This window comes from Octodon degus, unplaced genomic scaffold, assembly GCF_000260255.1.
Source record: "Octodon degus isolate 3935 unplaced genomic scaffold, OctDeg1.0 scaffold00272, whole genome shotgun sequence".
Lineage (NCBI taxonomy): Eukaryota > Metazoa > Chordata > Mammalia > Rodentia > Octodontidae > Octodon > Octodon degus.
The window spans coordinates 1,239,151-1,253,205 of NW_004524848.1; the positions used below are offsets into that span (position 1 = coordinate 1,239,151).

At 35.7% G+C, this 14,055-nt stretch overlaps 1 protein-coding gene across 1 annotated transcript in view; it reads right to left on the bottom strand.

Moving 5' to 3' along the window:
• Window positions 1-14,055, bottom strand: part of Herc5 (HECT and RLD domain containing E3 ubiquitin protein ligase 5) — a 52,302-nt gene that overhangs the window by 30,285 nt on the left and 7,962 nt on the right. The window contains exons 7-13 of the mRNA XM_004646584.1: window positions 13,619-13,764; window positions 12,486-12,562; window positions 11,642-11,745; window positions 9,804-9,863; window positions 8,472-8,565; window positions 5,125-5,314; window positions 4,333-4,487 (exon numbers count right to left, since the gene is read on the bottom strand). Coding sequence (XP_004646641.1) covers window positions 4,333-4,487; window positions 5,125-5,314; window positions 8,472-8,565; window positions 9,804-9,863; window positions 11,642-11,745; window positions 12,486-12,562; window positions 13,619-13,764 — 826 coding nt within the window. The remainder of the gene's footprint in view (window positions 1-4,332; window positions 4,488-5,124; window positions 5,315-8,471; window positions 8,566-9,803; window positions 9,864-11,641; window positions 11,746-12,485; window positions 12,563-13,618; window positions 13,765-14,055) is intronic.

The window sequence follows — 14,055 nt, forward strand, 5'->3', positions numbered from 1 at the left end:
TAAAAATAACTGATGTCAATAAAAAAATAAAAGCAATAGTATATAACAATTAAAAAAGAAATCACTTTATAAAAAGAAGGAAAGTTCAAAATGTCAACTTTTTACAGAGAACCCACAGTTCAGTTTTACTCAGAGTTAAAAAAAAAAAAAAACCCAGCAACTTTTGCTCAGACTAGAAGAAATTCAGCCATCAGTTTGGAATCTGTAACTCAAACTACACATGTAATGATGACAGTATCATGCTAACACAACTGTTTTGCTGCTGCATTTGTCTATTGTTTGTCTAATATTAACGATTATAAACAGAGCAGTGCAACTAGTATTTGGAACAATCGTTAGAGTGTTACAATGTCCAGCACAAATTTCACTTCTCTTCACACCACAGGTTCTCCTTGCATACCTCAGCTTCCTCTTCTTCAGTAAAGTCATTTTTGATACTAAAAATCTTGCAAAACTCCTCAGTTTTCCCCTTCATCATATTGGTGACAGTCTTGCATGTAACATCAAGCAAGCCTTTGATGTCTAGGTAGTTTGCTGCCAGAATAATTGCAAAAAGGGTTCCTTGGTCAACTTTCAGGAATTCTTTGTCCCAAACAGGGATGAGATCTGTTCACTTTTCTTTGTTCTCATCATCCTCAGAAGGGTCATCCTTGTGGTGTGTGTGCCACTGAATGACCTTTTCAATATGGCTGCATTAACATTTGGTAGAGGAACTGCATCATCTCCATCATTCATTCCCAAATCTTCCAACATGGTCTTGTCACAGACTGCTTGGCAATTTCAACATCAACTTCAAATATCTCTCCATCAGAACTCTGCAACTTAATTGAAGACATGGTGTTTGGTTTCTAAAAGACTGTGGGTTGGAGGCAGATGTGAGGAAAATGTTTCTACCTGTTGGAGAAAGGCAGTGGAGGAAGAAGCCACTCACTTTCCTATCAATTTCACTGAAGAGTCTGAGAAGAATTGGCATTAAATCTTCTATAAATTTCTTGCATAATTTAGCAGTGAATCCAACAGGACTTGGGATTTTCTTTGTTGGGAGGTTTTTAAAATTACATTTTCAATTTCATTCACTTATATTGGGTTATTCAAAATTTTTATTTTTTGATTCAGCTTTGGTGATTCATATGTATCTAGGCATCTGCTATCTTTTTGTTTCCTATTCTATTATAGTAATGATTTTTGAAGTAGGTACTGATGAGCTTCTGAATCTCTATTTTCGTTTGTAAATATTGTTTAATTTCTTCTTTAACTTTATTTGTCAGCATGTTCCATGTGCTAGTATATGGTGTACTTTGGAGAACAACCTATGTGCAGCTAAGAAGAATGTGTATTCTGACTGTTGTTGGATAGAATTCCTCAAAAAACTAGGATTAAAGTCCCACTCAATCCAGTTATTACCCTACTGGGTATTTTTACAAAAGAACTAAAAATAGCATATCACAACAATATATGTGCACCCATGTTTATAGTAGCACACTTTACTATAGCTAAATCTTGACTTTTATACCAGGGATCAAACTTGGGACTTTGCACTAGCCAGGCAGGTGCTTATGCTGCTGAGTTATATGTTCAGCCCTATAGCTTAATATTAAAAATTCAAATGCCCATCAACTGAGGAATGGATAAAAATATGTGGAATTTTTACACAATGGAGTATTACTCAGCTATAAAAAATGAACTTGAAGCTTTTATAGGTGAATGGATGCAACTAGAGACCATACTCACACGTGAAATAAATTAGATCCACATGTGCAAATATCGTATTATCTCACTAGTGTAAGAACCTGAAAGAGTAAGTAAAATCAGAGAAGTATGATACTATGAAAGGGAAAGAATCTGTTCAAAGGGAAGGAACAATAGGGATAAAGAAAAGGACAAAAGAAAGACAGAGAGAGAGAGAGGGAAAAAGATATATTTATGTACATATACAGGGTAGCTTGGATAATTGTACCGCTGACTTCTGCTGATCTACTGAAAGGAGTAGTTACTGCTTATTTTTTTCTTCTCCTTTTTATAAAAAAAGGAGAAGAAAAATATTTTATAACTTTTTTCATGCTTTCATTGAGAAATAGCAATGAGACAGTTTCAAATCAAATTGGTAGGACAGTTTCAATAATTAACACGTTGCATACATTCTTCCTAGTGGTTAATTGCTGTACAAGATGTGGATATGATATCCTATTTACAAACACCATTAGAACAAATCCCTCTATTCATTAAGAGAATGTAACTATGTATTTATCCTAAACACTTTGAATACACAGATAACAAAATGGACATTCATCTGTATCCCCTTTGTTTATTAAGTTCCATTATTTGAATATCATAGGTGTGTAAACTCAGCAAAGTATTCCAAAAGAGTCCAGTAGCCCATAATAGTATTGGGTCTTCCACTTGACTGGCAATGTCAGAAATTGTTGACCTGAGTCCCCTATAGCTCAACATAACAGCATGGCTTTACTTCTTACATTTCGTTTTTATACTTTTCTGCTGGATGGTTAAGACCAAGGTAAAGCAGGACCTATGCAACAAGAGTTGTAGCTTTTGGGTCTGATAAGGTCAGTGAAATCCCCTCAGGATTTATCCTGAGCTCCTGTACCAACATATAACTTTTAAAAGTATTTTTACCAATTTTTCATGCTTATACAGTAGTCCCTTGCTATTTTCCAGTTCATCTTTCACGGACTCATTGTTTTACAAGTTTTCAAAAAATACTAATCTGAATTTTTATCATGGATTTTTTTCTACATCATGGGATTTTGCAGTAGTGTGCAGTATACATATATTGTTAAAATTAAGTAGGTTTATGAGTTTAGAAAATGGTTAATAACATTAGAAGTGTTTTTAAAAGTGTGGGAAAGGTTTGTAAGAGTATGGGAAGGGCTTATACAGCATGCATATATATATATATATATATATACATACATATATATATATACATATACTTATATATATGCCTATATATGTTTTATAGAGCCTATATATATACATATATATTAACGTATATATACACTAAAATAAATATAACGTATCTACTTTGCTAATTTTCACTTACTGTGGGAGTGTCTGGAACATAACTTCCATGGTGAGGGATCACTGTATCTGATAATTTAGACAACTAATTTGAAGATAGCATTATGCAATATAAAAACAATTAGTGAATTCCTATCATTTTGTTTAGTGAAATTCTGCATAGTTTCTAATTTTTTTAACTATGTTTTGTCTTTAAAACAGAAAAAATGTGGAAAAAAATTAAGCATTTCCAGAAGCCTGGCAGAAACAAATTTTCTCTGAAAAACTACCTATTAAATAATTCCAAAAGATAAAAGTTCCAAGTAAACGCGAGACCACTTACACATGCAAATCATAGAACACATAAGAGACACTAGAAGGAGCTGTCAGGAAAAATAAAAGACGATGGAAACTGTCCTACAAATCCTTCAAATATGAGAGGTATATTGTTTTTTTGGTACCAGGGACTGAACCTTGGCCTTGCCAAGCAGGCACTTAAGCCGCTGAGCTATCTGTCCCCAGCCCCAGGAATATACATTTAAATAATGAAAGGAAAGCTTTAACGGAATAAAATGTGGAAGGATGTATTCCATTCATAAATATTTTAAAAACGGAAAACTTTAACATCATGATTTCTGGAGAAATACACACAGTTTGTATACTCAATAACAGGAAATTATTAACCCCAAAGACAAGATCATGACTACATCTGGGAGGTATGTATGGGGTACAATCTATGAGGGATACACAAGCATTTCAAATGTACTGGAAATATTTTATGTTTTAGGTTACACTGATATGTACTGCTTTTCTTCAAACTATACATATATTTTCTACACAGTTGTCCCTCACTGTCTATGAGGGCTGGATGCCAGCACACTCTGAGGATACTATTAATTCATGCATGCTCAGTACCTGGGTACCTAAGATTACTTCTAATGCTTAATATAATATAAATCCTACATTAATAGTTGTCACACTGTGTTTTTATGGAACAATAAAAAGATGTTAGAAAAAAAAAAAAGATGTTAGGTACAAGCACAACTCTTTTCCTGATTTTTTTTTGGGGGGGGCAGTACCAGGGAATGAACTTTCCTAAGTATTTTTAATCTCGTTGAATCCACAGATGCAGAACTTATGGATGCCAAAGGCTGACAATGTATCACTTTACATGGGTAATATCATTCACAAAAACATTTTCAATGACAATATACACATCACTGTTTTATGATTCTGCTTAAAACTCAAGCCAGCTAAAAGAACTTTAACTGCTAGATAATGTACAGACATGAAATTTTCCAAATGAACCCTTACCCTATGTAGCTTTTTCAGTATTTCTAGAAGAGTTTTCACATGACAGTTATTCACATCATTTTCACTCCAATAACGCAGCTGACAGCTGATAGCGCTTTTAAACATCTGGACCAGGTTGCTAAAACCAGACTCTTGCAAAGCTGCCCAATATTCCTCTGAGGAATACAAAAATAGCAAATGTAGTAACTTCTACGATGTAGTTTTTCCTCTTGAATTCTTAAAGGTAAAAAAGGATCAATATTTCCCTCAAATCACAACAAAGTATTATAGCATACATCATAGTTACAAAGACATAATTTTAATAAATTATTCAGTAGGTAATACAATCGATAATTACTGCACAGGTATTTAGAAAGTACTCTTCATGTTAGATTTTTTTAAATCCTGGGAAAATTCCTTGACTGCAACAATGAATGAAATTTTATATCTTCAACTTACATTCGAATAGTTAAGCAAAACCAACATGCAATTTGTACACAGAACAAGCACACAAATGACCATGTTAATTGTTGATGGCAAGATACAGAATATGTAGGTAATCACTGACTATTTCAACTTCTATATGCTTGTGAAATGAAAATTTGGGGACCAAGGATCTCACAACCAAGCCATACAATACTATCTCAAAATTTCAGATGGACACAGTAAATTTTATAGCACCCTTAGAGTATGCTAAGAACATAAGCACAAAAATGCATTTGTAATCATCTAAGTTTTTCCATAACTTTACTAGGTGTATCTTACTATTGAGAAGACAGGGAAAATACTGTCAAGTATGACCAACAATCTTACCCATAACTTTTAATGACTGGTCACTCATTTTACAAATCATCTCTGCAAAGGGGACCACCAGGCTCTCCCAGTTGTTAAAATCATGCATCACAGGACATTCTGGGAGAAGGATGAAAACTTCTAGAGCTTCTCGGTGTGGAGAATGAAATGGCAGGTTTTTGAGCAGATTATCCCTGAGACAGGTGGTTATCTGTAGTCAGGAAAAATAAGGGAAAATGAATTCAAACCTTAGAAGGAACTGAGTGAAACTTATTCTAAAGAACAAGGTATGGAGCCTGGGATTTCATTCCACTAGGAAATTGAAAGAATCATTTAGTTTCTATAAAATCCATGTTGACAAACCTTTTTTCCTAGCCTCCCAATTATTGGAAGTCCAGGTATGTGAGACATGTTCTCCCCATGCAACTGTTGGGTATACGAAGGAGATTAAGAAGAAATCACATACGCAAGAGACACAGGGCGAACAACTGAGAACAAATACATGGCCCTCTTAATAATTACTACACTACATTTTATGTTCCAGTTCACAATGTCACACCTTTTCTCCTGGAACTTATGATTCTCCTACTTCAATCTCTCAAACAGGTGGGATTACAGGAGTGAGCCACGACAAACTGCTCACATTTTTAGGGGGCAAGTGGGTGAACAGGTCTTACTATGTAACTCAGGATGGCCTTGTGCTCACAGCAATCAACCTGTCTCAGCTTCCTAAGTTGGATGCACTATCAGGCCCATCCACTCACACCTCAGAAGAATGTGTTATAACCCAAGGAAGCAAAATAAAATAAAAACCAAACCAAACAAACAAATCCAACATGGCTTATCTTCTTGGAAGATTGTCTATCTTTATCATGTCTGTTAGTGTACAGCCCTTCCAATCTCTTTTTGTGGTTTCCAAAACTTAGAATACAACTGCTCAGGAAAAGCTCAAACTAAACTCTGAGTTTTTGTTACATGTAATCACAACACTAATTATTTGTTGGCATTAATCATTTGCTTAAAAACCCATTATGATAACAAGCTAGTACTTAAGGAGTACTATGTGTCATACAGTATATATTCATTGGCCATTTAATCCTTGCAGCTTCTTTAGAACACAAGATTTATGATTAACCCCTTTTGATATTAAGAAATCTGTACTTTAGAGAGTTTGTCACATGGCTACATGGAATCTCTCTTAGGTATTTGATTCAAATTCTTTAAAGTATGAGATACTGGGCAAATGAGACCTCTAAATGTGTAAATTCTTATATTTAAACATTATATTGGCTTCTCATTGTGAGGTCAGAGCTAACATGTATCTGATAACTATTTTAATATCTCACAGTACAGGACACTCCTACCTCTCTGCTCATTAGCCATAACCCAAACCTGCCACCCTCTTCCAACCTTTAGAACCATGTGATCATTATCAAGCCACTTAGGTGTCTCCCAGACCATGCCCTAGGATTCGTTCTCCTGGCCACATGGAAGACTGTTCTTCCCCAGGTAGCCACCTGAAAACTTTCCCTTCTTACACCACTTTATTTTCAGTACCCTATGTAGAGCTGACCATTTACTGACCTAATAATCCCTGAATCCATCTGAAATTCACCATGGACCAGCTATGGTCTGAGCTAGGCACTAGGGAAGACAATGTCCTGTAAAGCATACCCGGTCTTCATAGTAATACTTGCACATATGTGTCTGTCTTCCTAACTAAACCAATATCTTCTAAAGGATACAGAGAATATCTCCCATTTTTCTTTTTCTTTTTTCTTTTTTTTTGCGGAGCCGGGGACTGAACTCAGGCCCTTATGCTTGCCAGGGAAGCACTTATTCCACTGAGCAATCTTCCCAGCCCTTCATTTTTCATTAATAGTCATTACTACATATGGCATATACAGAAACAGAGGGAGATCAAAGTACAATACCAAGTATTCAAAAATGAAAGAATACCATCTCCAGATGTAAATACTGTAGGGCTTATAATCAAATTATCCGCATCTGAAATAGGCAAAGAATGTCCTCCCTGTGGGTATGTCATGGGCACATTATACCCTATTTTTCTGGCACAATCAAGTAAGCCAGAAGGGTACTTTGTTCCTTCAGATGCACGATTGCCCTTCTATTTTTGGTGAACATTTTATGGTTGTATTCAGTGACAAGTGCTCAAAATTTTCCTGAAATTAAATTATATAGATCCCTTCTGATAAATTATATCAGAAGGATTTTAATTAATCAAATCAAAGAGCAGAATCAAATACTGAAAAAATAGGTCTTGGATGGTTCTTGGACTAATATTACAGGTACCACTAAGTTCTAGAGTCGTGATAAAGGGACATAAGTAGGTTTCCATTTTACTTCATACCGCTAACTGCTCCAGGCTCTCCTAAAGTCAACCATATACCCTTGAGAAAAGTGTGAGACTTAACTTTCAGCTAAGATAGAGTATGGGTGTATGGCTGTGGCAGGCAAAGCAAAAGAACCTTGGCAAAGGACCCAGGGAGAATGAGGGGGTGATAGGAGCAAGACTAGGACAGACAGAATGACAGATACAGAAATAGGGAAAAGAAGGGTGGTAGCATAGGACAGGAGAAAAAGAGGTAAGGGGAGAGAGAGGGAGAGGGAAAAGGAGAATGAGAGAAATGAAAGATGGGGGTGGCATAGGAAAAGAGAGAGAAGGGGAGGAGAAGGACTAGGAGGGGAGGGAAGAACTGAAGTGGGGTGGCAAGCACCGAAGTACCATCCCTATATCAACCAGTATAACAGAACAGGAAAATAAAATAAAACCTGCCTCAAGAAAGACTAAATATACAAAGAAAACATATTTGAAGCATCTAGAAGTGGAAAACAGGAGACATTAGTAGCAGTGTTGGAGCAGGGAATATTTAAGCAATGTTGAAGCAGGAGTAGTACCATAAAGATCAAGAACACTCTAGAGCTTTCAGAAGAGGAAAATATGCAATAGAATAAGGTACGAAGAAACAAGAGTTCTTGATGAGAGAGAAGTTCATATCAGAAAATAGTTACTTCTATAGCAACCCTTACGAGAACTGTACATAAAATATTCTCACTCAGTTGCAAACTCAACAAATCCTTAATTTACTATAATCCTAAACTGAAAAAATTTCCTTTAGAATGTATATGTATGTATACATGAACATGTGATCTGTATAGATGAACTATTTATACTATCTATAACCCAGGTGACTACTGTACTAATGTAAACATCCTAAATGGCAAACTCCTGAAAGCTAGCTCAGTTTAACTCAATGTGAATGAACTAGTCTCGGAGAATCTCTTAAAAGAAAATACTGGAATTTTAAAAAGTCTTATAAGAAAAATTCTGTGGCCTTTTCTTTCACCGTGTTAGTAATCCAGTCCTTTTGAGTTAGTTTCTTGAAAGTATTTCTTGCGTTATTTAAATCCAAATGAATACACATTGTTTCTGCAACCACTCTGTAGAAGAAAAATGATAAATAATTGAGTAAGATGAAACTCCAAAATCAAGTATTTAATTAAAATCTATCTGTAGGCAAAGTTTCTTCTACAGCTTACCCTATTTTAATAAAATTACATTTTTTAAAATTTTGTAATAACTATATGGAATGGAATAAAATGAAAAATGGACAAAAATATCAACTATGAAGCAATATAGAGATCAACATAATCTCTCTATGTAAGCACCTATGCACAAGCACACCAGGAACTGAATCCAGGGCTTTGAATATACTAGCCATACACATTCTACCACTGTTATACCTCCAACCTAGCCCCAATTTTTGTATAAAAATATGTATGTACCAAATCTGATTCTTGTTTTTATTTTTTTCAAAGAAGGTCTCACTGTTTTCTGATCTACCCTTGAATTTGTAGTTCTTTTGCATCAGCCTCCCAAGTTCCTCACATTACAAGTGTGTGAAATAGCACCCAGCTGGTAATTTGTTTTTGTTTTTTGTAGTACAAGGGGCTAAACAAACAGTCTCAAGCATACTCGGCAAGCACTTTGCTACTGAGTTACATCCTAAACTCTTCTAATTTAAAAAAATTGAGACATGATTTTTCCCCTGGTACTACCAAACAAATAAAAAATAAATAAATTAACAGTACTAATAAATTTTTCAGGATGGTCTCATACCTCTAATCCTCCTGCCTCAGTTTATCAGGTAGGTGGAATTATAAATTTATACAATTACGTGCACCTTAGAAGACAGATTATAGAAATTTAAAATTTGATTTTTGTGTGTATTTGCTTTTTCTATGTGCTAAAAGCCTTTCCTGTGCTAGGTAAGCAACTGACCACTAACCCATTTTACCACCTTGATGTATTTTTGACATTTTATTCAGCAAACTGATACTTGTTTTTTTTAAAAAAATAATTTATAAATAGATAACTGACTTTTTTGGCCTAGAACTATTTGTATTTTTTTTCCCTAGGTCACTGTATGCTTTATTTACTGTTTAACTACCAATACAGATATCATGCATAATTATTATATAATGCACTTAACATTAATATTATTTATATGTATACAAGCATAAACTCGCATGGAGAGCAAGGGGTATTACCATGTGAAGGAATGCCACACTTCTGCACTTTACAGAAGGATTTAACAAAGTCCTCCTTGAAGTGCTGTGTAGAACTATTTTTAAATGTATGTAGTCTTAATAGAATCTTAATTTATTAAATGAATTACCTTTCCCTTAAGAAACTTCCAGTCAGACAAGCAGAGGATGAAAATATCTCTCGGATTTCCCTACATTAAGAAAAAGTCATAGGTTAAACCAAATCATAAACTAAACTATGCCTCTTAAAGAATGAGACATGATAAGTAACACATGCTATAATTGTTCCTCTTAATTTCTTCCTCAATCTTTTTTTTTTTTGGGGGGGGGGAAGGTCTTGCTATGTAGTTAAGGCTGGACTTGAACTTACCATGTCACCCAGGCTGGCTTCAATCTCCCTGCAATATTCTCACCTCAGCATCCTGGGTACCAGGGTACTGGTATGTACTATCTTACTTGGCTGTTCTCTCTCTATCTTCTGTTTATGTACTACCCTGGCAGCTCAAAGTCTGCTTCATTTGCTAAATTTCAAAATCTCAGTGACAAACATGGAAACAGAAATGTACAGAGTTCGATTCCTAGTACCACAAAAAAAAAAAAAAAAAAAACAGAGGCAGAGAAACCTCAGGGAAAGAATGAAAACCTTGATCTGGAGTCAGAACCTTCCAGGACAAATAAAATACTCATTTTCCACCTGACAGTCACCAGACCTATTTATCAATAAAATACTCATTTTCCAAAAGGCCCTATTTATCACTGTTCTATTGAAGTGGGAACAAAACTATCAAATTAAAGAAATCTTAGCAGTATAGAAATGCTTCATCATTTCTGCTCTGCATATTATAAAAAAATCATTTATTTAAATGTAATTAGCAGAGGGTCTACAGGGTCTCACTATACAGATACAACTTGTAGCGGTCCTCCTGTTTTCAGCTTCCCAAGCACTGGGATTACAGGCATGCACCACCATGCCCAGTCTCAATCACTGTCTCAGTGCACCCCAGGGGGCAAGGCTGGCACAGCACACCAGGGATCGAACCATGGTCCCTGTGTCTGCCTAAGCAGTCGCTTTAATTCGCTGAGCTATCTGGCTGGCCCTCTGCATATTATAAAACAACTTTCCTGTACAGCTATTTCCAGAGTATGAAAGCAAGATTTAAAATTATTCCTAACAGAAAAATGACTAGAAGAAGAACAATCTTTAGAGTATAGAAATTCTATGGTTTAGAGCAGGAATGCCCTAACTTGTCAGTTGTAAATTGGAGGTACACAAAACAAATCTCAGAGCAGGAGTTGAGAAATGTCACAAAATGTATTTCCTGCTGAGAGTCATGGTATATGGAAATATATTGAAGGCCTTGGGAAGTCCTATGGTAAAGACAGCTGTCCTCAGGCTTACAGACTAATAGTAATGACTACCTTTAAGTGTTACCTTGGCTTGGATATAGTATCCAGATAGTTGGTAAAAACTATTACAGATGCTTTCAATGAAACATCATTTTTTAAGGTACCACTAACATTTAAATCAGGAGACTTGAGTAAACCAGATTATTCCATACAATGTATGGGTGTCTTGCATTCAATCAGCTGAAGGCCTTAAAATTAAAAAAAAAAAATCAGCTACTCAAGAAAAAGGAAATTCCATTTCTAGACTGCCTTTAGACTCAGTCTACAACATCATCTTTTCTCTAGGTTTCCTCCCTGTGTGCCAATACTAGAGATTTATATTTTCCAAACCCAAAATTATATGAGTCGAGTGGCTCAGGAAAATCTCAATCAATCAATCAATCTCTCTCTCTTGCTCTCTCTGAAGACAGAATGATATAGCCTATTGGTTCTCTCTGTCTGGAAAACAATGGTTAAAGCACTAGAGGATCACAGAATCTTACATCCATGTTATACTGTACAGAAGCAGTTGAGAAATGCTGTTTTAAAGATAAGCATGATCAGATACATGGCATGTACATACCTTTTGGTATTCTGCCACTGTTTAGTTCCCACATCATCAATCCATCTCTTTACAGTCCCTTCATTCAATGTAAGAATTTTCCTCCTCAGATTAACATAGGAGTTCTGTATGCAGACAAAGACATCAAACATAATTCCAACACATAAGACAGAGGTATCCAACTTTTACGTACAGTTTAAGAATAGAGGGTAGTACTACATGTTGTTTGTGAGATGGGGAGTATATATCGCCAAGACTGATCTCAATCTCTACTATTTAAGTGAATTATTTTTGTCTCGGTGTTTTTAAAATATGGTTAAGATAGCCTGTGACAATCACACAGTGAGACTCTACCAAAAAGTCATAAACATTTGCGTGGTTGCCACTTTCTTATCCCATAGGGCTTAGACTCAAAGGAGCGAACTCTGAGGGTCCCAATACTCAGCACTGTACATAACTATAACCCAATTAAACAGAAGAATGGGTAACCTTGAGAGGAAGATCCTAAAAAGCTCAGTGTGTGAGAGAAAGTCATGGGCTTAGGCTGAAGCTCATAATCTTGATTTTAGTACTCCATTGGTTAGCATCATCATGTTTCAAATCTATCAACCTGTCAACTCAACAAGACACCGACTGATGCTATTAGCACAGGGCCCCCCAAAGGTGTAGGCAGAATCTAAGGAAATCACCAGAGGAAAATCTGTTGATTTTTGTGAGTACAAATGAATGTAGTTTAAATAATAAAGGATAAATAATGTCCATCTATTGCCAAAGAGTCTAATAAACTGATGATTTTTTATCTCACCAAACTGATAATTTGAATTCACCATTTTGTTTAAAATACCAACTTACAGAGGATCTTTACCTTTTTATCAATCCACAGTAAAATGCTTTGATTCCCTCCAGCAATCATTATCAATTCTTTTCCTGAATGATGGCTTTCTGAAAGGGATGTACACAAAAATGAGAGAGTACACGAACTATTTAGCATAAATGCACCAACTCCAATTTAAGTAATTTCCAATTCATCTTGATGTCTTCATTTCATCTTTGTAATGGACAAACACTGAGCACTATTCCCACCATTGAGAACAGGTATACATACACACCAAGCTAAAGTCTAATAGCAAACATTGATTCCTAAGGTTAACACATGACAATTTAATATGCATAATATAAAAATACACACCAATGTATCATTCATTATTTCTTAGTTTAGTTCAGCTCCCCCAACTAAAAACCACCATCTCAAGATGTAACTAATGATGTGAAGAGTATGAATGAACAAATCAAGTCATGTAACCTCATTTGAAACCAAAGATAATATATGAACTAATTAATTTCCCCTGAAAAAAAACAAAAAATTCAAAGTCTTCTTTGAAGCTTTCAGGAACAAGCAACTGAACTGCTCCAAGGTGCTTCTTCTAACACATTTCAGAGCTCAGGCTCTGGGTTACAGTAAACAGTTAGATTGTAGCCAAACCACTTCCTGGTTGAGAGCTAGCACCTTTGAAGAAATGACTTTGCTCTCCTTATTTCTCATCCTCCAATTAGATTAGGTGACAGAGTACATCTCCCAAACCACCACAAAGACAACAAAAAAGTTAAGTGTGGGGCACAATTCCTGCAAGTGTGCCCATGTTGGCTGTTCAGCATTCTGAGGGTTATACAAGATGATGGGTCAATGAAACCAGCTAGGAAAACCAGTCAGCCTGGAAGTAAGTCTCTGACAAACTGAAATAAGGGTATCGATAGGCCTCTGAATCCACATGTTTTACTTTGTCAATGATCAATTCTATTTTGAAGGAGTAATAACAAAATCGTTATTTTAACTTGAGAAAGTAGTTTAAATCCTTTAAATTACATACAATTTAAAACAAGAAATCATTATTGAGAGAAATTCTCTTTAGATTCATGTCTTGCTATATTATACAATTAGAAAAAAATCACTTCTTTAACAAGCTATTACACCAAACCCCATGCTTCTAAAGAATTTACCAAACTGGAGCTCTTCATTGGATGGTGATTTCATAGGCATTGGCATCAGCTGATTATGGTTCCCACCATGTCCTAACTGTCCTTTATCTCCAAAACCAAAGGAAAAGACCTTGCTCAAATCAGAGACATAGGCAAGTGTGTGCCACCTATTAAATAAAAGCATATACTACTGTTAATGCTCAATTATCCCCAATGACAGCATTTAGCAATACTGTAAAATGCCCAAATAAAGTTACTCTGAAAAAGTGAAAGTAACTGAGGATAAAACCCATTTGGAGGGGCTGGCAAGCTAGCTCAGTGGTCTAAAGCGCCTGCTTAGGCAAGCCTAAGCAAAAGGGCAGGGACTGCGGTTCGATCCCCGGCACCACATGCCACACTAGCCCCATCCCCAGGGTGGGCTGAGCTGGCCACAAAAAATAAATAAATAAATAAATAAA